This window comes from Nyctereutes procyonoides, unplaced genomic scaffold (genome assembly GCF_905146905.1).
Source record: "Nyctereutes procyonoides isolate TBG_1078 unplaced genomic scaffold, NYPRO_anot_genome, whole genome shotgun sequence".
Lineage (NCBI taxonomy): Eukaryota > Metazoa > Chordata > Mammalia > Carnivora > Canidae > Nyctereutes > Nyctereutes procyonoides.
Genome location: NW_026575125.1, coordinates 81,458,568 through 81,481,309, shown reverse-complemented (window position 1 = coordinate 81,481,309; position 22,742 = coordinate 81,458,568). Strand labels below are relative to the sequence as shown.

The following is a 22,742-nucleotide window of genomic DNA, read 5'->3' as shown; positions in this document are numbered from 1 at the left end:
CAGAATGAGGACCGAGTCCTCAGAGAAGAGTTCACAAAGTCAGTGGCACCCTGGATGGACTCATGAAGGATGGATGGGGGTCATGGTGAGGAATGGAGTAAGCAGAGCCTTCCTTATAGGAGGCGTGGCAAGCGCCAGGCCTACAGGTGGGACTGAGCATGGTATGTATGGTGACATGAGGACACTGACCCCTCTGGAATCAAGCGGTCCCTGTGGAGAGCAGTCAGAGTAAGGTGTGAAAGTCATTCTGTTTCCTTCCTAGAGTCTGGGGAGCATTCACCCCATTGGCAAAGAGCTCAAACTCTCCCCCAGGCAAACCAGAGCAGAGCAATACGCCAGGGGGCCGGGGGGGATAAGAAAGTGACTGCTTCTACAAAGGCACTGGTGACGTCGGTCACATGCCTTAATCCTGCGAGGTCCCACGAGGCTCCACATGGCTGATGCTACATTCATGCTGCTCGCGCACAAAACCAGACGTGCCACTCCTGCCCCGAGGACGGCCGCGGCACCTGCCTTCCAAAGCCCTTCAAGCCCATTCACGTTAGAGACAAGTCTTCGCCACCTCTCAGGGAGGCTGGGGGTCTGGTACCATGTCACAGAGGGATGGAGAGCTCTCTGCCCTTGAGCATGAGATGACTCACCCGGAACAGTGGCAGAGCCAGGACTTGAACTTTCGTCTCCTGACCCTCAGCCCCAAGCTCCTCCTCCTTCGCCTTGCCACCGATAGACACCCATGCACTCAGCAGTTTGGGGCTCTGGATAATTCAACTACTGAGTCCAGCCATCATCCATGCTCCAGGCGGGTCTGAACACCCCAGAATGCCATGGGAGTTCCCCGACACGGCACTTCCACTAGCTACACAGCTTCAGGGCCTGGGAGCCAGCCCAGTATGGACCCAAGGTCGGAAGCCTCCTCTCCAGGCCTGGGCCAGGGTCAAGGTCCTGCCTCCCTGCCCCAACAGGGTCCATAGCAAACCACTTTCCAGTTGCGGCTCACTGTTTCAGACGCAGGTGGTCCTGAGTGAAGGGCCTCTTCACCTCCCCAGGGATGAAAGAAACAGCTAGTACTGAAGGCTTCAGAAAACTCTTTGGAGAGGCCTAGGCCATGGATCATAAATCAGCCACCCAGACACAACAATCTGAAATCCTGGCCTTTGGCATCTTGTATTTTCAAAACAAAACAATACACCAGCGCCAACCAGGATTATCAAGATTTATGGAGAACTCCACACACAGGGGATCAAAGGGGATAGAACCAAACTTACCAGGCCCAGGATCTGCAAGACGCTGAAGTGGTAAAAGAACATGAGGCCAGTTGAGAGAAGGGCCCACCGGAAACTGCTGAGAGGCTCTGGGGTGTAAGCACCTGGAGGAAAAGAGGACACGGTGAGACTCATTGCTCCTCTGCCCCTCTAGGGTACAGGCACTGAGGCCATGGCCACCACCAGCAGACTGCACCCTCTTGCTGCTTGGTGACATCTACTTAGATGACTTAGGCAACTCCAGATAGCCCCCTTGGCAGCCTCTGTCCTGCAACATACTGCTGGGGCCGTTACAAAGGCAAGTTTTTTTTAAAGATTTTATTTATTTATTCATGAGAGACAGAGAGAGAGAGGCAGAGACACAGGCAGAGGGAGAAGTAGGTGCCCGGCAGGGAGCACACTGTGGGACTCGATCCCAGGACCCCAGGACCCCAGGATCATGACCTGAGCCAAAGGCAGACGCTCAACCACTGAGCCACCCAGGCATCCCTGAGGATTTTTTTTTAACAATAAAAGGAATGCATGCTCGTTAGAGAAAATTTCAAAAATGTCATAGAGGTAGAAAGGACATGGAGAAAATGAAGGAAAACACATCCCCAGTAATCTACTGCCCACATGCGATGCTGCTAAACTTGTGGGTGTGTATGCTGGGGTTGTTTTCTCTGTGCCTCAGGAGTTGGGTGTTGTTTTGTTTTTCCATCACTAATTGGAGTCTTAACTATATATGTAATAGCACATCCTTCACTTTCACGGTTGTTTTCATCTTTCCCTCATGTTTCTAAGGAGAGATGTCATTGAGGAAGGACAGCATGGTGCTTAAGAAAGTTTGCTTTCATGCCCCACAGATCTGGGTTCAAATTTAAATTGTCCACATACTGGCTGTATGGCCCTGGGAAAGTTGTTGAAATTCCCTAAGTCTCAGTTTTCCTGTCTGTAAAATAAGGATAACAGTCCTACCTCTTAGAATTGTTACAAGGAATGAAGGGAATAATGTACCAAGCTCTTGGGGTTTAGAATTGGATACGACGTGAGAGTTTAATGAGTATTAAGATGCTATCATTAGCACATCATTATTATCCTTCGAATAACTAGAGAATGTGCCATATCTAATGGCCATGCCATTTCCCTGACCATCACACAACTCTCTCCCCCTGGAACAGCGAGAATTGTGTATGTTTCTTCCAGCATCCCTAGGAACTACCCTCCCAGTAGGCTTGGATGCATTCCAGAGCTTACAGAGCAGGGATATGGCTTATAGGATGTTGTGGGGTGTCACTCTGAATAGGGACTTGGGGCAGTGGGGTACTCCAGAATGAAATGAAGCTGCAACCCTCCACCCTAAGGCAAGAGTGGCAACATTATGTCCTGGAGTAGTATTTTTCGCAAGTTGGTCTTTCACCGATCCATCCATTCATTCGCCAGTTATGAGGCACCTAATATGTTCCATGCCATGTGGAACCTTTAGGGATAGGAAGATGAAGAAGATGGGCTCCCTACAGTCCCAGACTCATAGTCTGCCAGGGTGGGGGGAGGCAGACACACCAATCAACAATTGGAAAGCAGTATGGTGGTATGACACCTGTGGTCTGTGCCACATTATCCTGGGAGGACAGGAGTGAGCTGAGGGATTGGGGAGGAGGCATAGGAACAAGGCCTACTTCTCCATAGAGGGGGCACAGAGCAGTCCTGAAGGTCAAATGGGACTTAACCAGGGCCCAGGCACCCAGAGCCAGCAGTTTGCACAAAGGCAGATATGCAGACATGAGCTCCTGGGTGAAAGGCAATTCAGAAAACTATGGGTAAGAGTTGGGGCTGCAGTGGAGAATGTGGTAGGGTGGTAAGCAGGAGTAAGACTCAGACTTCAGCTGAGGGCTGGTCTGAGACCTTAGAAGCCATGCTGAGGGGCCTATGGGCTCCAGCCCATACCTGCAGGGTCATGAGCCCTGATGCCCCAAGTTTCAGGTAGGCAGTTGGCAGCAGGAGAATGGCCAGAGACTAAAAGTCCTTAAGGATGCTGGAGACTGGCCAACTAGAAAGCCCATGCCCCATCTGAAGACGGCAACCACCACTCAGTTCCATTCAACCACTGCCCTGCCGGGACGGGTTCCCAGAGTTGGCAGTTTTTTTTTTCTTCAGTTTTGCAAGAGGAGCCAGAAATATGAACTTTTGTGTGGAATTTCCTGATTTTTAAATGTTGGCAAATAATTCCAAGTGTTTTAGGAATGGACCCAACAAAACACGGCTTCATGGCTGGATTTCAGCCCATGGATGGCCAGCTCTGAGATCTGCCATGGAGCCATGGAAAGCAGCAGGAAAGGTCCCGATGGCCAGCATGGGCAGGGTGGGAGGATTGGACAGAGACCATCGAGGCACAGGGATGGATAAGGAAGCTGCTGCAGGAACCCAAAGAAGGAAGGGGATGGGCGGCCCTCAAAGGTCATAGTGGTAGGACTGGAGAAAAGTGAAGGAAAATCTCGCCAGATGTGAGGGAGGTGGTGAGGACAGACAAATCTTGAGAATCTTCTGGCTCAGGCCTCACTGGGCTGATGGTGCCATTGATCATGATGGGAGAAGAGAAGGCAGATGGGGGCAGAAGGTAGGGAGATAATGAGGCCAATTTCAGACATGTTGAAATAGAGGTGTCTGCAGGGAATGTCCTGGGAAACACAAGGTGGTGGCTTGTGAGCATGGGCCCTGGAGCCTACAGACGCAGCTTTTCAAATTCTGGCTCTTGTCACTTATCTTGTCCAGACCTGGGACAAGCCTCTGTATCTCTGGGACTCAGTTTCACTCATCTATAAAATGGGGTGCTTCTGCCTACTTCACCAGGTTGTTGGGAAGATGAGCTGCCCTGATTTAAGTCACTTCGTAGTGTCGTATTGGGGAGTTAACAAGTGGCGATTCTTCTAATTATTATAATGAGTCACACACTCAATGGAGAAGATGGGGCTGAACATCCAGATGGAGGCGTCAGCAGCACCTGATGGCCACTAAAGTCACAGGGGCACATGTAGACTAGAAGAGGAAGGCCGGAGGCAGAAGACCAAGGAACACCATGGGGGGTGAGAGTGGGGGGTGTGGAGGGGGAAAAGGAGTGAGGTGGGCGGGAGCTGAAGTCAGGTGGGTCTTCTGGGGGAGAAGCTCGGGCTTGCTGTAGGAACTAGAGCCAAGCTCACAGCACCTTTGAGTCAGAAGGCCCTTGGAGAGTGTCAAACTCATTCCTCCAGTTTAGAGATGGAGACACCAAAGACCAGGAGATGGATCCTGCCACCGCCAAAGTCAGAGCAGGGCACTGGGCTCTCAGATGCTGCCAGGCTGCCCACTGTTAGTGCCCCTGTTGCCACTTGTCCAGACTGACACCACAGCATGTTATACAGTCTCTTTCCTCGTCTGTCTCCCCATCTAGACCAGAGGGCCCCGGGGAGGGGGACCTGGTCGGATTCATTGCTGTGTTTCTAGCATCTAGCACAGCACTTGGTTGGTGAAAACACCTCGAGTTACACACTTAGACTGTGTGTGCATCCCTTCCCATCTGCTGAATGAACGGGAGTTGGGCACCATGTGGTTCCCTTGGCTGCTGGAGATGCTACAGGGAAGAGGGAACCCAGAGGACCAACAGGTGCACAGGCTCCCACTCCTGCCTCTGGAGTCGGAGCCATCTTCCCCAGGTGTCCTTTCCTCCAGCGTCCGCGTGGCTCCCCCTGCTGGCAGCTGGGCAGCAGTGACAGGTCCCGGGGGCCAGGCGGTGGCTGAGGGAAAGGGACAGGAGGTCCCCAGCCTAGAGGCAGCACAGCCAGAGACCTGTGGAAAGCCAGGATGGCTGAGGCCACAGACCTCCAGGCAGCCCATCTCCTCACTGCACTACTCACCTGCCCTGCAGTCCCCACCTCCCACTATGGGGGAGAGGCACATGCAGACACTGCCTGGGGCTGCTGTTCTCACAGGTCCTTGCTCCAACCCCCACTCTGCTACCATCCGCTCTGGTTTGCCCAATCAGCCCCACGCCAGACTGTCAGTGCTATGAACAAGAGGCTGCATCTGAACCCCCCTTCACTTCCAGCACCCTGTACATGGTAGGCATCCCAAAAATCATCAGTGTGTGAGCGAACCAATGGCACAGACCTTCCGGAAGATCATCAGACTATATAAAGCCCTTTGGCTTGGCAAAGAACTTTGAGGACTTCCATCGAATACCACAAGAACCCAACAGACCGCCCTTATTTGCACAAAGATATCTATACCTGGAACAACGTGGGACCCGGAAAGAAACCAAATGGGGGAGGTAAGGTGAACTCTGGCACCTCGATATTGTGTAACCACCATTCAAATGACAACCAAACTATGAGCCTGTGTAGAGAAGTCTCTGGCTAGTAAGAGCAAGTGTTGAAGGTAGAACACCAAACAACACACCAGGGATGGAAAAACAGAGCCTAACAGCTTAAAATCAGGGGCTTGAGGGCGGACAGCCCCGGGTGTGAATCCCACCTCTGTTACTGCCGATGGGAGTAGCCGGGACAGATCATGCTGCCCCTAAGACCCTTTCTGAAGACTGGAGGTAACATCCATCTCTGGGGGCCCCGAGTGGGATGAGAGATACAGAAAAGTAAATAGAGCTGCTCGCCTGGCACACAGCAGGAGGCTGCTATTTTTATCATGGCAAAACCAAGCCATCCAAAATCTCCAAAAAGACTGGGAGAAGCCAGGGAATCTTGCAAAGAGGTGATCTTCCCTGTGAAGGGTAGGGCTGCGAGAGGCCTTGCCTGTGGTTTCCACTGCCTTTTCACTCCTGTTAGTTCTTTTCATTGTAAAGATAATCAAAGATTTGATTTCTCTGAAAACTTATAAAAAAAATCCAGAAAGAAAGCAAGCATGCACCCTGAGAATAAATGATCCACTCTACATAGATATATGCAAATTGTATGCAAACGCACATCATTCCTTTTTTTCCCATATACCTGAATGTGGCCCTTGGGATAATCTGAGTGAAAAAACAGTTTTTTTTTCTAAAGGAAAAGAGAAACTTAAGCACTTTTGGAAAAATTAAACACATAAAACTTTTTTTCCTGACTTTAAGAAAGAAATGTGACATTTTCTGCTAGCATTGTGTATCCCAGGAGGATAGAAGCATTTCATCTCTAAAGGTAGGGGGAACCAAGATAATAGCTTTCTCTGAAATCAATTTCTGCCAGAAGGAAGTGTCATGCGTGCTGGAAAAGAAGTCACCCACACCACCAGTAACAGCAGAGACAGATCCCCAGGAGGCCTCCCAAGGGCCCTTTCTCCTGTCCTATAATCCTACCCACAAAGGACGTACACCAAGGAGATGAGGCTGCACAGGGTGGCCTCCCATTCCCCACTCTCTGTCCTGCTCCCTTTGACTCATTCACTTCCACGAGCTATCCATTCAGAGTAAACACTGGGGACCAGACCCCATGCCTGGTCGTGGGGATAAGGAGGCAACAGTCCCGGCCCCTGACAATTGCCCAGCACTTAAGAGCAAATGATGATGGAGTGGGGGAGGGAGGGGCATGGTGCCCTGGTGGCTCAGTTGGTTATGTATCTGACCTTGGTTTCAGCTCAGGTCATGATCTTGGGGTCATGGGATAGAGCCCGTGTCGGGCTCTGTGCTGAACATGGAGCCTGCTTCTCCCTCTCCTTTAGCTCCTCCTCCCCCACTCAGGCTCTCTGCCTCTCTCAGATAAATAAATAAATAAAATCTTTAAATAAAGTGAATTATGAGATGGTGTCATCAGGTTAGCACAGTAAGTAATGGGGACACAGCAGGGACAGCTGAGGTGGGTTTTGAAGAAGCACAAGAAGCAGCTGGGGTCAGAGCCAAGCAGGAGGGAGAGGGTACTCTGGGTGGCGAGGACAGCCCACCAACAGGTGTAGAGGTGTGACATGGCATGCTGTTTGCATGTCAGCTCAAGCAGGTCTGTGTTACTGGAACATAAAGTGGGAGGGGACATGTGTCAAGAGATGCAGCTGGAGAGACCAGCAAGTGGGGTCAGGTCAGGAGGAACCTCACTGGCCATGGCAGGGAACTTGGCCTTTATGATGCACATGATGACATGCCACTGAGAGATTTTAAACAGGGGGCTGCTCAGCCTGCTCTGGACATGGGGATGAGAGGCTTGAAGGGGGGTAAGATCAAAGACCAGTTCAGACACAGCCACAGGTCCCAGATGACCTGGCAAGTGGCCGGACACGAGGGAGGCAGCTCCCAAGTTGCTGACTTCACTAGCTGATTTAGGGGAGAGAAGAGTGCAGTGTGGAGCACGCTGATGCTGAAGGCCTATGGGACATCCAAGTGGAGAGCTCAGGCGAGAAATGGCCTGCACATAGAGCTTTGGGTGTAGAGATTAACAAGAAGAGTCCACGGAATGAGATTAAAGCAGTGATCGTTGCCTGAAGAAAGAAACTCACCCCCACCACCACCCACAAAAAGGATCAAAGACAAGATGAGCCTGCTAGCCACACATGACAACTTATGTATAAAGGAGTTCAAATGAAATACATTTAGTGATCTGGTTCCTCGGCTGCACCAGCCACATTTCCAAGTGCTCTATAATCACATGTGGCTAGTGGCTACCATACAGCGCAGTGCAGGCATAGAACATTCCCACCATCACAGAAAACTCCACTGGGAGCACACTTCTCTATAGAGGGAAAGACCAATACTACTGGCTTCGGCAACATGTTGGTCATGTTCTCTCGGCTCTAACAATTTCAGGAGAAGTACTGATGCAGGAGAGCTAGGTGCTAAACTCGGAAGAAAAGTTTTTTCAGCTGTCTAAGGCAAGGAAAGGAATTCCAGGAAAGGGGAATAGGATCTGCAAAGCCACAAAGAAATCATTATCCAAATTCCCAATACGGGATCCCTGGGTGGCGCAGCGGTTTGGCGCCTGCCTTTGGCCCAGGGCGCGATCCTGGAGACCCGGGATCGAATCCCACATCGGGCTCCCGGTGCATGGAGCCTGCTTCTCCCTCTGCCTGTGTCTCTGCCTCTCTCTCTCTCTCTCTCTCTCTCTGTCTCTGTGGCTATCATAAATAAATAAAAATTAAAAAAAATTTAAAAAAAAACAAATTCCCAATACGTCCATCACTCCTGAATGTTACCTTCACCCTTTTGCTCTTACTCACCCTACCTCTCAGCCCACAAGGAGCCTGCTTCCCCTCTAGCCTTCCAAAGCAGTCTCACTGGTTTTTCCCCTTTGGCCCCTCCAAGCAGAGTTAGTGACTTCTTTCTTTGCATTGCAATTGCCAGACTACTGACCCTCCTTTCTCCCTAAAACCCTACCACCACCATCCCATACCACCCACTACTCTTTCTTTGTGTGGTTGTCTACAGACATGGGGTCAGGGCCCTCAACATCCCTTGAGGATGTTAGTACCTGGCATGCCACCACTCTCTCCCAGACCATCCTTGTCCTATTTCTTGATAATTTCAACATATTCCTAGGTGAACCTTCCAGGATCCCTGCCTCTGTTCAATGGCTCTCCCTCCTCAGTGATCTTGCCCTCTAGGGCACCTCAGCCATTGACCCCCCCATGGTCAGGCCTGAGATCTCAGTATTGTGAATATCTGCAATCCCCCATATGTCAAACATTCTCTCTTTCCAGCTTACACTCACACCCTGACCCTGACACTTTGACCCCACCAGAATCTGTGATCCGGAGGTCCCACCATCTTTATGCTATCCCTCATGGCTGCCACTTCCCTCCTTCAATTCCAGGGCCTGCCCTTATAAGTATCCCTGGCATACACCTTTGACTCCACAGTGCCTCTCATGATTGTACTCTTCTTGGGGAACAACAACAACAACCCAGCCCTGATTAAATTTCAATCTGCTCGTCTTCCTTGCTTGCACCCACACAGCTGAACATGTCTGGAGAAAAACAACAGTGCTGACAGTTCTCACTTCAAATTCGTGATCACAGACCTCAAGTGCATCCTTCATGTTGCCAGGCAATCACACTACATTTCCTCTTGTCCGTTCACTCTCTCAGGCAACGATTAATATTTTTCCTCTCTTCTCAAACCTCCAATACATCTATCCCAACCTCACTCTCAGAGGATAAATTTGCCTCCTGCTGCACTGAGAAAAAAGAGATCAGGCAAAAATTTTCAATGTTCTCATGATTGCCTGTATGGATCTAACAGTAACTGGCTGCTGTGCTCTGCCTTCACCACCCCCACCCCCACCCACTGCAAGGGATGAACTGCCCCGGAGCTCGGCCAAGGCCAGCCTTCCCATTTATATGCAGATCCCAACCCCTTTCACCTACTGCAAACACCTGACCTCATATCCCTTCAAAATGTCCCGCAAGATTTATTTATGCTTAAATCATCCAATATCATAGCTACTGGTCATGTGACTACTGAGGCCTCTAGAGGTGGCTAGTTTGAATTGACAAGAGCTATTTGTGTAAAACACTGCAATTCAAGGGATCTAAAATGTCCTGGTGATCGTTTTAGACTGGTTACATTGGAACTATAATATTTTGGATATACTGGGTTAAATAAGATAGAAGATACTGTATTAAAGTTAATTTCACCAGTTTCTTTTACCTTTTATGAGTGTGGCTACTAGAAAGTTAGAAATCATATAAACAGCTCACAAATTTTTTTTGACAATACTTGTCCATACTCCCTGGCCACAATTCCTCTCTTCCCATTCTCTCTTAACCTGCTCTAAAATTCAGCCTCCACTCCTACCCCACCCCATTCTCACCCTACTCACTCCACCAAAAACAGCTCCCTGCAAGGTCACAAATTACCTTTCCACTGCTGAGTCCAATGGTCAATTCTCAGGCTTCATCCTAGGCGTACCCTTTCCTTCTGGAAACATTTTTCACCCAACTTCTGGATACTGCTCTTTGTTCTCCTGTTCCTCAGCCTACTTCTTCTCCATCTCCTCTAGCACCTCCTCCCCCTCTCCCTGACCTCTAAAACTGATGAAGGGTCAGAGATGCAGAACTCAGAGATTTTCTCTTCTCTATATACTTTCATTCCCTAGGCAGTTTCGACCAATCTCATGGCTTTATTAGGATCTATGTCTCGATGACTCCAACATGCATATCTCAGCCTCCATCTCCAGGCTCACACAGCTCATAGCCTGCTCAATATCTGCACTGGAATACCCAAATGGGCGTTTCACTTTCTTTTTTTAAGATTTTATTTATTTATTTGAGAGAGAGATCACAAGTAGGGGTAAGGGGTGGAGGGAGAGGCAGACTCTCTGCTGAGCAGGGAGCCTGATGTGGGGCTCGATTCCCAGGACCCTGGGATCATGACCTGAGCTGAAGGCAGACATATAACTGAGCCACCCAGGCACCTGGCATCTCACTTTCATAAATCCAGCTTCTGACCTTGGCTCCTATGGTAGATCATTACAGATTGATCTCAAGCGAGTAGATCACTGGCTCCCTGTGAGTCATAGCCTCCTAGTATCCACATCTATCCCACCCTGATTGGGCCACATGGCCCACCTGGTTCAGCCATGCATCTTGTTTTGACCAACAGGATATCATCAAAATAGATGCCATCAGAGGCTTGATAAGCATCTGTGCACTGGAGCATGCCCTCTTGGAATGCTGCCCTGAGACCCTTCATGCCATGAAAGGCCATGCAGATAGAGAGGCCCAGCCATCTCAACTGCTCCAGGTGAACCCAGGCAAGACCAGTAGAATAATATCTTAGTCAGCTTGGGGTACCGTAACAAAATACCATAACTGGGTGGCTTAAACAACAGACATTTATTTTTTCACAGTTCTGAAAGCTGTAAAGTCTAAGATCAAAAGGCACTGGCAGACTGGTGTCTGGGGAGAGCCCACTTCCTTTTTCACAGACAGCCACTTTTTTGTTGTATCCTCACAAGGAAGGATGGGCTAGGGAGCTCTCTGGCCTCTTCTTCTTAGAGCACCAATGCCATGCCTGAGGACCCCACCATCATGACCTAACTGAATGCTAACTACCTCACAAAGGCTCTACCTCCAAACACAATCATAATAGGAGTTAGGATTTCAACATATGAACTTAGACCTTATGAGGGCAGGGCACAAACATTCAGTCCATAACAAAGGAAGACTTAGTCTACCCATACACTTGTGAGAAACAGTAAGTCATTCGGTTTTGGGGAGTACCTCTTAATCCCTTTCACCAATTTTGCCCATCGCCCCAAGTCCTCTCCTCCCTGGCAACCAGTATGTTCTCTGTATTTATGAGTCTGTTTCTGCTTGTTCATCTGTTTTGTTTTTTAGACTCTACATATAAACAGAATCAAAGGGTATTTGTCTTTTTTTTTTTTTTTTACTTACTTCACCTAGCAAAATACCCTCTAGGTCCATCTGTGTTGTCACAAATGGCAAGGTCTCCTTTTTATGGCTGAGTAATATTCCATCGTATGCGTGCATGCATGTGTATCATGTCTTCTTTATCCATTCATCTACACTGATTGACACTCGGCTTGCTTCCACACCTTAGCACCAGTCTGCATTCCCACCAATAGTCCCCAAGGCTTCCGTTTTCTCCACATCCTCGCCCAACACTTGCTGTTTCTTGTCTTTTTGATACTAACCATTCTGACAGGTGTGAGGTGATATGGCACTGTGGTTGGAATTTGCATTTCCCTGATGATGAGTGCTATTTGAGCACCTTTTCATGTGTCTGTTGGACATCTGGATGTCTTCTTGGGAAAAAACATCTATTTGGGTCTTCTGCCCATTTTTAATTGGATTACTTGGACTCTTGGTGTTTGGCTGTGTAAGCTCTTTATACATTTTGGAAACTGACCCTTTATCAGATACATCATTTGCAGATACTTCCTCCCATTCAGTAGTCTGCCTTTTTGTCTTGTTGATGGTTGCCTTCAGGGTGCAGGAACTCTGTAGTTTGGTATAGTCCAGTAATGCCATTGCTTTAAGCCACTACGTTTTGGGATGTTTGTTACTTCTACCCCCCTACCCACTCACCCCCCAAATAAAAGCAATAAACAAGTACAAATCCCTCCTCCTAGTCTTCCTGATCTCAGTTAGTGGTCTTCCATCTAAGTCACTCAGGTCATAAACCTCCAAGAGTCATCCTTGACCCCTCCTTCTCTCACACACTACATCTGATCCATCAGCAAATCTGGTTGGCTGTACCTTCAGCATGTATCCAGAATCCGACAATTCTTCTCTGGCTCTCCTGTCAGTACCCCAACCACTAGCATCTCCTGCCTCAGTTATTACAGACATCACTTACAGATTTCCCTGCTTCTGTCCCTGTCCCCTGTGGTCTAATTTCAGCATAGCAACTGGGTGGCCCCTTTAAAAATTCATTTGGATCATGCCAGTCCACAGCTCAAAGCCCTCCAATGACTTCCCATCTCCCTAAGAATAAAATGCCAAGTCCTTACTACGGTCTGTGAGGCCTTATATAATCTGCCCCCTCAGCTATAGCATCTCTCTGACCTCATCTCCTACAACTTAACCCCTTCCTTCCCATGGCTCTAGACACACTGACCTACTTGCTGTTCCTGGAATATTCTAGAAATGGTCCCGTGTCTAGGACCTGTATACTTGTTTGCTCTTCTTGGCATATTCCTCCTCCAGGTATCCAACGGCTCAGCCTCCTGCCTACAAGCCTCTGCTCAGATGTCACATTCTCAGTGAGATCTTGCCTTCAAATGAGGCTCTGCAGCCTCTCCAACCATTCAGCATCCCTGTACCCGATTCTGCTTTACCTCTTCCTCTATGGCACTTAACATTATCTAACTTACTGTACACTTCACTTATTTCTTTATTGTTTCCTTCCACAAGAATGTCAACTCCATGAAAGCAAGGATATGTATCTATTTTGCTCACTGCTTTATACTCAGCAAGTGCCTGACACAAAGTAGGGGTTTGATACATATCTGTAGAAGGAATGAAGTAAGCAGCCCAGTATGTTAGAGAACTTTCTACAGTTCAGTATCATTTGACTATCATGTAGGAGAGAGGGATAAACAAGAGATGGAAGCCAGCTCACGATGAGTGCTGTTTGCCACATTAGGTATTTTGGACTTCACAAATCACCTTGAGATCTCAGGAAAAAGTAGGTTCCAGTGCAGTACGTCTGGGGGTGGGGGCATAGAGTCTGCATTTCTAACTGGCTCCCAGGTGCTGCTGGCCCGCAGACCATATTTTGAAGCAAGGGGTAGAGCTCACAGTCTGGCTGTGGACAGAAGTAGAGCGAGGCTAGAGGCAGGGACACCAGTGTTGAGGCTGCTGTGGAAGAACAAGTCAGGGATGATCCAATCTGAACTAAAGCAGGAGGGATGGGAATGAATCTGAGACATGATCAGGAGATTGAATTGACAGCAGTTGGTCACCAATGGGATATGGAAGAGAAGGGGCGTGAAGGGCCAATGATTATCTGCAGATTTTTGGCCAGGGTAATAAGTGGATGGTGGTACCACTTGATGGGATGGGGAACATGAAAGCAGGTCTGGGTTTGGGAACAGGGAAGAAAATGATTAGTTTAGTTCCCAATAATGATGCCATCCTACCTTTGTGCCCTCTACATAAGACACCTCCATTTTGAGCTTCAGCAAGCCTTTGCCACCCAGAAGATAAGGCCCTAAGGTCATCCTAAAATGACCACAGATGTGTGATTTCCCATTCTTGCCACTGAGCACAGGCTCAAGTCAGGCTTCCCTTCATCTAGGCATTTGACCAAATGAACTGTACCTTCTAATCTGTTGAAATGTATAAGAGACTGTCCTGGGGTATATGCCCATGTGGAAGGTCCATCTGGTTGACCTCCTATCCCGATGGGCTAGAAAGCCCACTCAGGCCAGGCTTTACCTTCAAAGTGCCTAAGTGGGGGATCCCTGGATGGCTCAGCGGTTTAGTGCCTGCATTTGGCCCAGGGCGTGGTCCTGGAGTCCCAGGATCGAGTCCCACATCGGGCTCCCTGCATGGAGCCTGCTTCTCCCTCTGCCTGTGTCTCTGCTTCTCTCTCTGTGTGTGTCTCTGTCTCTGTGTGTGTATGTCTCTCATGAATAAATAAAAATAAAATCTTTAAAAAAAAGCGCCGGTGACCCTGGCGCGGTGTGCCCATGGCGGCTGGAGGTAGCGATCCGCGGGCGGGCAACGTCGAGGAGGATGCCTCACAGCTTATCTTTCCCAAAGAGTTTGAAACAGCGGAGACATTACTAAATTCAGAAGTTCATATACTTCTGGAGCATCGAAAGCAGCAGAATGAGAGTGCAGAAGATGAACAGAAACTTTCTGAGGTCTTCATGAAAACTTTAAATTATACAGCCCATTTCAGCCGTTTCAAAAACAGAGAGACCATTGCCAGTGTCCGTAGCTTGTTGCTACAGAAGAAACTTCATAAGTTTGAGTTAGCCTGTTTGGCCAGCCTTTGCCCAGAGACTGCTGAGGAGTCAAAGGCACTGATACCAAGCCTGGACGGGCAGTTTGAAGATGAGGAGCTACAGCAGATTCTTGACGATATCCAGACCAAGCACAGCTTTCAATATTAGTCTCCAAATATCGCTCCACTGCTGAGGGAACTGTGTCCCAAGCCCATCACCACTGACCAGGTGTCTGGAGCTGACTTACATTACACAGAAATACTATTGCAGAAGACAGTTGGGCTTCCTTTGGCTAGAACAACTCAGCTTGGTCTCAGTTTAGATTGCTATTTTAGACTTAACTCCTAGGTAACCTGGCCTTCCCTCTGGGAGGGGGAGGGGTGAGGTGGGGTGATGCGCACATAAGCTACACTAGTGACTACCTTCTACCACAGTTTTGGCACCTATGTTATTTTTAAATTGTTTTTGTTTAAAAAAATAAAAATAAAAAGTAAAAAAGTGCCTAAGTGGGGGCTGACTGGCTAAGGTAACTTGAAGACCCACCTTCACCTCTGAGAATACCAGCCAGCCCTCTGCCAACAGCACACAGAGTGAGGGCCCTAAGCTGGCAAAGAAGCCACCAGGTAGGCCTGGCCTAGCAGATTCAGCACTGGAGTCCTGAGAGCCAGATCCCAGCTTCCACCCTCATCCATATAGGTGGATCGAAACCCCTCTCAGCAGCACTGTCCAGCCTGCAGGGAAATTTCAGGCCCTCTCTACCTTGCAGGAGCATTGTAGGAATAGAAAAGCCAAAGGAATACGGCAATACTCTACAGAAAAGCAGTAAACATAACACGCCACGGTGCCTCACACAACCTATGCAGTTAGTTGTCAGCCAGGTCTCTGGTGAGCTTTCAGGAAGTGGGGGGTAACTCTTAGATCATTTGAGCCAAGGAGGCCTTACCTTCAGCCTCTATCAGAATTCCTTAGGGGAGTGGTGCTCAGATTTCAGCTGGCATCAGAACCCCTGGGAGGCCTTGTTACAAAGGAGCTTCCTGGGCCCCACCCCAGAGTTTCTGACCTAGGGTGGGACCTAGAGTCAGTAGCCTGAGAATTTGTAATTCTAACAAGTTCCCCAGCTAGCCAGTGGTTTCTGCTGCTGGTCCTGGGACCACCCTTTAAGAACCGCTGTCCTCAAGAATTTGTAGAAAATGCAGATTCCTGGGTCCCACCCCAGCAACCTGAATCTAGGACAGAGGCCCCAATCTGGTCCCGTGTGAGAAACACTGCTTTCTGGAAGCGGCTACCATTACAGAGGGAAGTACTTGACTTAATCATCTGCTCCTACTAAGCACTCCTGAGCTCCAATTCCTTCCTCTTCTGTGGGGAAAATCCCACAGCCATCAGACATTCTCCAATCCACCCCACTGCACAAACCTCAGCCCCTGGCCAATTTTTCAAATTCCCCAGCTCTTCCCTCACCCCATGAACCCTGCAGGAGCCTTTGGAATCTGCCGGAGCCCCTGAGCCTTTCCCTCTGCCATCTGACCTGGCCAACAAAGTGGAAGTGGGAAGCCAGAGAAAGAGAACTTTCCTGGCATCCTAAGGCCAGTTAGACAAGAGGGAGGATGAGCTAATGGGAAGGGGGGGGGGTGATGGAGGAGAAACAGGCAGAATGAGGTCGGTATGACCTTGGGGCCAGTTTGCAAGTCACTGGCATAGTACTCTTGCTTTAACTATTGAAGAAATTAGCACACTGGCTGTATCCCAGCCCTCATCCTCCAGGGGGTAAGCTTAAAGCTTTTATACCCCAGTTTCCTATAATGTCCCCATAGGGCATCTGATTTGCCTGTACTTCAAAATAACTTTCTTACCCTGTGTCAAGCCTGGGCATCCCCAGCTTCCCAATTCTGAAACAAGAGCTCCCTCTAGTGAAGTACGAAGGGTTTTCCAAGTAGCCAGGGCTTCTTCACCCTCCTGGAACCAGGCAGAGATCTCCCTGGCAGCGTGGGGCACCAGTGAACCTCTCCGGAGAACAGTGTTTGGGATGCATAAAAGGCAAAAGTGTTACAAAAGAAGCCAGTAATAATAAAATGGAGTTACCAAGGAGCACCTGGGTGGCTCAGTCGGATAGGCATCTGCCTTCAGCTCAGGTCATGATTCTGGGGTCCTGGGATCCAGTTCTGCAACGGGCTCATTGATCAGCAGGGAGTCTACTTCTCCCTGAGCCCCTCACCTCCCTCTCATACTCTTTCTCCTCTCCCTCTCTCAAATAAATAATTAAAAATTTAAAAACCCAGAGTTATCAAGATAGGATAAACAGATCTGTAATTATAGTACTTGGGTTTCTTTACTAATACATTTAATGAGATCTAGCAGCGAGTCTAACCACTACCATGATTTCAAGGCAGTGATGAGCATACACGTGTTCTGAGCTGTCTGCCACCAGTGTAATGTGACAGGAAGCCATCTGTGATGGCTACTGACAACGAAGTCACAGGTATGGCTAATGCCACTGGTGCCTGTTGCCTATCTTCACGTGCTACATTTCTGGCTGAGGTTGGGGGGAAAACAAGATTTTTTCCCCACCCAATTTAATGGATCCCGTAATTCCTTATTTGTGGACCCCATGTTAAAGACCCCTGCCTAAATAAAACCACCACACCCACCTAACCAAACCAACCCACAGGGATGAAGAAAAGGAGAGGGAGTTCCCAGAGCCAAGAGTTGGGTCACCAACCTGCAGGTCTAAAAGCGGTGTGGGTGTGCTCTTCCGCCCATCCTGCAGCTGACTTCCCTCCAAATCATCCCACTGGAACCTCTGGAAACCTGGTCCCACAATCGGCAAGTTCTTCTATACCTGCCACCTCCACACAGAATGCCCCTGGTACTTCTCCAACCTACAGAGACCTGCCTCTCCCCTAGGACACTGCTTCTCCCTCTGGCTGCTCTGAGCAGAAGCTCTTCCTCTTCCTCCTCCTCCTCCTCCTTCTCCTCCTCCTCCTGTGCTCCCTGAAAGCTTGTGTGGGAAAGGAGGGGGGGGTATTGAAGATTTCCCCTCTCATTATTGTTTCTGGATGCTTGCTCTTCTTTCCTTCTTTCAAGCTTCACTGAGCTTACAGTCTCCCTCTTTACATCAGGCTTTTTCCTGCCCAGCACTGCTCTGGAGTGGTTTCCACATCTGTGCCAGGGGCCCACTTCTAATATCCTGACCTCATGGCCTCTTGAATGTTCTCAACTCCACACATCTGCACCTATATGCCACCTTCCTACCCACAACTGGCTTCAGGGAGCACCCCCAGCCACCCAGCCTCATTTATGTTCATCTGACCACAGCCTCCCATGGTGTCAGATGCCACATCCTCATTTCTGTGTTCACACCCATGCACCACCTGGTGACCTCTGATCCCTTGATTCCCACCCCCACGGACCTCCTCCTTGCTCTTCCTTCCACACCACCTTGGAACCCATGCATGACCAATCCCTTGAATTTTCCCCCTCAAATCCCAGGTGGGCAGAGGGCACTCTTTATCCCTGTTGCCCCATACTTCTCCCTACCCCCGTTCTCACTAGCTCATCCCCAAGGGGTAGCCTGCTAAGAGTGATAACCTAAGAAAGAGCTCAGACCACATTTTAGGAGATTGGTAGGCAGAGTCATGGTACCTTAGCAGACAGAAAGCATATGAGTACAAATTTATAAGGTGTGAATTACATGATGGGTACTACTCTAAGTGCTTTGCATACATAAACACACTTACTGCTTATCCACACCCTTTGAGGAAGTACTACTACTCTTATTTTATAGATGGAGAAACGGAAGCAGAGAGAAGTTAAGGGACTCAGCCAAGGTCACACAGCTAAGTAAGTGACAGAACTAGGTTTTGAAACCAGATTGGTCCCACTTCGTAATTGGCAGCATGCACTTTTCATTGTGCACATCTCAGAACTGTTTCATCAGCAGGTAGCCAGGCCTGTTCAAACTTCCTCTCAAGCTTCTCTGTTCCTTTGACTAGGTGGGAAAGAAGTTCAGGCCCAGTCTACAAATCTGACCACTTCAGATGGTTAGGGTCTGGAGCAGAAAGCTCACTTAGGTGTCAAGACCAAGCTTCAGGCTTTACCCCAGGTAGTGAACGTAGCCCTGCCTATGCTGGAGGTGCTGGGTGTCTGAGAGGCTAATCACAAAGTAAGCACTCTATTTCCCATTCTGTTACTGCTCCTTGGGTGATCTGCCCTTGGTTGGAAACCCGAAAGGAGGAAAGTGGGTGGCAGGGTTACCAAAGCTCTGTCCCAAACCCCAAACATCCCTCACTTTCTGGATCTTCCACACCATTGACCCTATTACTTACAAAGCCCCAATCTTAGATGGATACCTCAAGCCCGAGGTCCTGTGCCTCCATGCAGGCTGCTGAGTCCTCCTGGCAAAAATGGAGCAACTGTACAGACCAGTGTGGGGAAAGATGGGAGGAATCTGCTTCAGGGGGCCCCCCGCTGCACTAGCCACCAAACTTATAGAGCTACACTGTCAGATATGGTAGCTATAGCTGCTCAAGACACACAGCCTTTTCAATTTCAATGTAAATCCATTAAGCTGAAATCAAACAGAAAACTTCCTCGGTCCTACTTCCTGGGTTGCACTAGCCATGTGTCCTCTGCTCAGGGGCCACACAGAGCAGCGGTTAACATACCAAGCAGAGCTGATATAGACCATCTCCATGGTCACCGAGAATTCTATTGGGCAATGTGCCAACAGTCTAGACTTGTCTCCTTCTCCCACCTCCCTCAACACTCAGACCTCTTGCCGGTGCCCATCTCCATTCACTGCAAAGCCCATTCCTTCTCAGCAGGGGTCTGGCACCTATGAGTCCTCCACTCCCTTGGCTCCCTAGTACCTGCCATGTTCCCTCTCACTACTGACCTTCATCATAGCACCTGAATGTGCCCAGCTTTGGGCAGAGAAGAAATGAGAGGAGGGGGAAAGTAAAGACAGAAAGAAGTGGAAGGGGGAGGAATCTCTCCCTTAGCTCTGTAACACTCTTCACCACTCTTTCCTTAACAGCCTTCTCTTTCTCTCCCATCCCCATGTTGCCAAAGGCCTTACTTTGCCAGAACTCTGAAACAACGTGACGCTCCTGATCACTATGACTTGATGAACCTTTCTCCTGCCTTAGCTTCCAGGGCAACCAGACACTCCTTCTACCACTCTGATGGTTCCTATAATCTCCTTGCGCTCCTCCTCTTTTATCCACTAGTCACAGGCTGATGTTCCCCAAGGCCTTTTCTCCAAGTTCTGTTTCTTCCCCACAGACGTTACCCTGGAGGATCTCGGCCACTCCCATGTCTGGATGTACCACCTCTATAGCAATGACACTGAAGTCAGCCTCCAGCCCAGACTCTCCTGAACAGCTCCAGAATATTCCATCTGACTGCCTCCTGGACATCTCAGCCTGATAGCCTAGAAGTGTCTCAAACTCAAGCGTAAAAACAAAAACAGAAACAACCTTCCTAAAACATGTTCCTTCCTTCCCTCTGTGGCCCTTCTCCATTAGTGCAACCTGTCACTCCCAGCCACCTGGGTGGAAATCCTGGGGCCTCGTACTCTGTCCTCTCCCTCACTCCCATAGCATCTTAATTATAATGAATACTGTCAATTTAACTATTTAGGGTTCTTAATTTAAATTAAAATAACAATGATCTTAATTGTAGATCCTCATTTCCTGAAAAGATGAAAAAATGAGACTACTGTCACCTAGTGGCGAACTGATAAACCCTCAGGTGAAGCCCTTGGCAACACTCAAGGCATATATAGAAAGTGTAAAGAGAATGTTCAAGAGAGTGCTTTAGGCTGCCTAGGGAAGTCAGAGACAGCCCTGGAGTGGGGGCAGCATCTCTGAGCTAATGCTAAAGGAGGACGTGGAGTTTTCCAGGTTCCAGGCAGACAAGCTGTCATGTGCATGGACACGGTGTTGGGGGCAGGTGGGCCAAATGTGTCAGGAGATTTGTTCATTTAGAAGGTAAAGTAATGGGAATTGAAATCTCAATGATGGGAAATGAGGTCAAAGAGCAGATGAGGATGGAACTGTAAACATTTTGAATGCCATGTAAAAGGAGTATGGTCTGCCTCCCAGACAGGATTTTTAAGCAGGGGAGCCAAATCTGATCGGATTTGTTCTTTCCTAGGTCATTCTGGAGCCTGGATGGAGGACAGACTGTGAGGAGACTCAGGGGGCAATCAGGGCAGGGACATGAGAGAAAAAAATGAAGTAGTCCTGGCAACGGAGGCTGAGAGCCTGGATTTGGGTGTGGGGGTGTGGAAACAGATAAGAAGGGCTGAAATTGCAAGCATTTTGAGAATCTGGATCACTGGAAAACTTCTGAACTGACTGGCATAGGGGTTGAGGCAGAGGAAGGGATCCAGAAAGTTGCTGGCTAGGTTTTTGGCTTTGGCTGTGGGTGGGATGGTGGAGCCAGTCATAGAGGAAAGAGAAGAGGAGGAAAAAGAACCAGTTAGAAGAAGGGGTATGGAATTGAGAAGTCTGATTGTAGACATGTTTTCTTTGAAGGACCTGTGGTGTTTCTCAAGCCTGTTAGATCTAGGGATGGACAACGCCAGGATCTCTGGGGCAGGCAGAGCAAAGGAGCCCAAAGACCACCAGCCACAGGAGGACAACCAGGAGACAGATGTGTCATACAGAGCAGAGGAGAAACAAGCATCTAAAAAGAGGGATGCCAGCAACGTTAAACCCACTGACAAGCATACACTATGTAGGTACAAGGCTCTGTTGCTTCAGAATTGTGCAAGGAACAATCTGGACCTCAAGAGACCACAGTCTAGCTGGAAGACAGATGTGTAATTAACAAGAGGCAGTATTACATATAAAAGTATATAACACCATGTGCCGGGCATCATTCTGCATATATACATATACGAGCTCATTGAACCCTCATGGCTTCCTTATGAAATAGGTACTGTTCCTGTCCTCCTTCTGCACATGAGAAAGCAGACTCAGAGAGGTTTATGGCACTAGCTCAAGCACCAGACTCAGGATTCCAACCCACAGTCTGTCAGAACGCAGTGACTACATGGAGGAGCAGCATAGCGTGGGGGTGAAGCTCGCCCACCTGGTTTCCAGTGTCAGGTGAAACTCTAGTGCACGGGCTCCTAACCTTTGTAGTGCTGGGGACCCCCTGGGTGGTCTGGGGCCTCATCAATCAGGATAAAGTTTTTAAGTAGACAAAATAAAAGACGTAGGATTACAAGAGAAAACAATAATATCTAAATGATCATTGAAATATTTTAAAAATTAAGGCTTTGAAATGTTCAAGTAATAATGATGTACAAATGGTGTTCTGAAATCCCTACAGCAGCTATAATAGGAGAAGAAATTGCAATTGACATGAACTGTGGATGGATGTCTACGATTTGCACCAAAGGAAACGCTGGATGGTTGGAGGCCATGACAAAAAAGACATGATTTTTTTTTCTCATTCAAGGTCATGGATCCCCTAAGTCTAGTGGGCTTACAGGGATTAATCAAGATCAAGATCATGTGAGTAAAACACTCACCCAGTGCCTACTTGGTGGAGTGCACAGTACGGGTCCCTGGGTAGCTCAGTAGTTGAGAACCTACCTTCAGCCCAGGGTGTGATCCTGGAGTCCTGGGATCGAGTCCTACATCGGGCTCCCTGCATGGAGCCTGCTTCTTCTGCCTATCTCTCTCCCTCTTTCTCTGTGTGTCTCTCATGAAAAATAAATTTTTTAAGTGCACAATACATGTTAACTTGTAAAATGTAGAAGGGGATAAGTAAAATGTGCGGTGTGTGGCTATATCGCTCCTCATTCATTCAGCCCTGAAATATCAGGAGCAAAAGAACACCTCCCGTCCTCAGGCAGACAGGCACGTTGGCAGATGCGTGCGCTGCATTATGAGAGGGATGGTGACAGAACAGTTCCAGGGCAGCTGCCCAGAGAGGCTAACTGCCCAGGTGGAGTTTGGAAGACAGATGCTTTCCGGGTGTCCAAGCTGGAGAAGTGCATTCCCTGCAGAAGTCTTGCCATTTGCAGGGTGCCAAGGCATAAAAGTTGCACAGAAAATTCAGAGGACTCTAGGGCTTTTCATATAGCCTGAAGGCGGAGTACAAGTAAGGGAGGAGTATAAAG

General features: G+C 48.7%; 2 protein-coding genes across 14 annotated transcripts in view; one reads left to right on the top strand and one right to left on the bottom strand.

The window, feature by feature from the left end:
• The window catches only part of TMEM164 (transmembrane protein 164), a 167,169-nt gene that overhangs the window by 4,926 nt on the left and 139,501 nt on the right, over positions 1-22,742 (bottom strand). For 11 of the 13 annotated variants that reach the window (XM_055337626.1, XM_055337615.1, XM_055337627.1 and 8 more), the window contains one exon: positions 1,266-1,366. In XM_055337626.1, coding sequence (XP_055193601.1) covers positions 1,266-1,366 — 101 coding nt within the window. Of the gene's footprint in view, positions 1-1,263; positions 1,367-22,742 lie in introns of those variants that run through there. The other 2 variants (XM_055337618.1, XR_008666082.1) reach the window with 2 other exon arrangements.
• Positions 14,345-14,773, top strand: LOC129517676 (DNA-directed RNA polymerase II subunit RPB4-like). The gene has a single exon (XM_055337629.1). The coding sequence runs from the start codon at positions 14,345-14,347 to the stop codon at positions 14,771-14,773; it is 429 nt and encodes a 142-aa protein (XP_055193604.1).

Bases quoted from the DNA above. Each gene is read 5' to 3' on its own strand.
- LOC129517676 (XM_055337629.1), top strand. From the start codon at position 14,345: ATGGCGGCTGGAGGTAGCGATCCGCGGGCGGGCAACGTCGAGGAGGAT.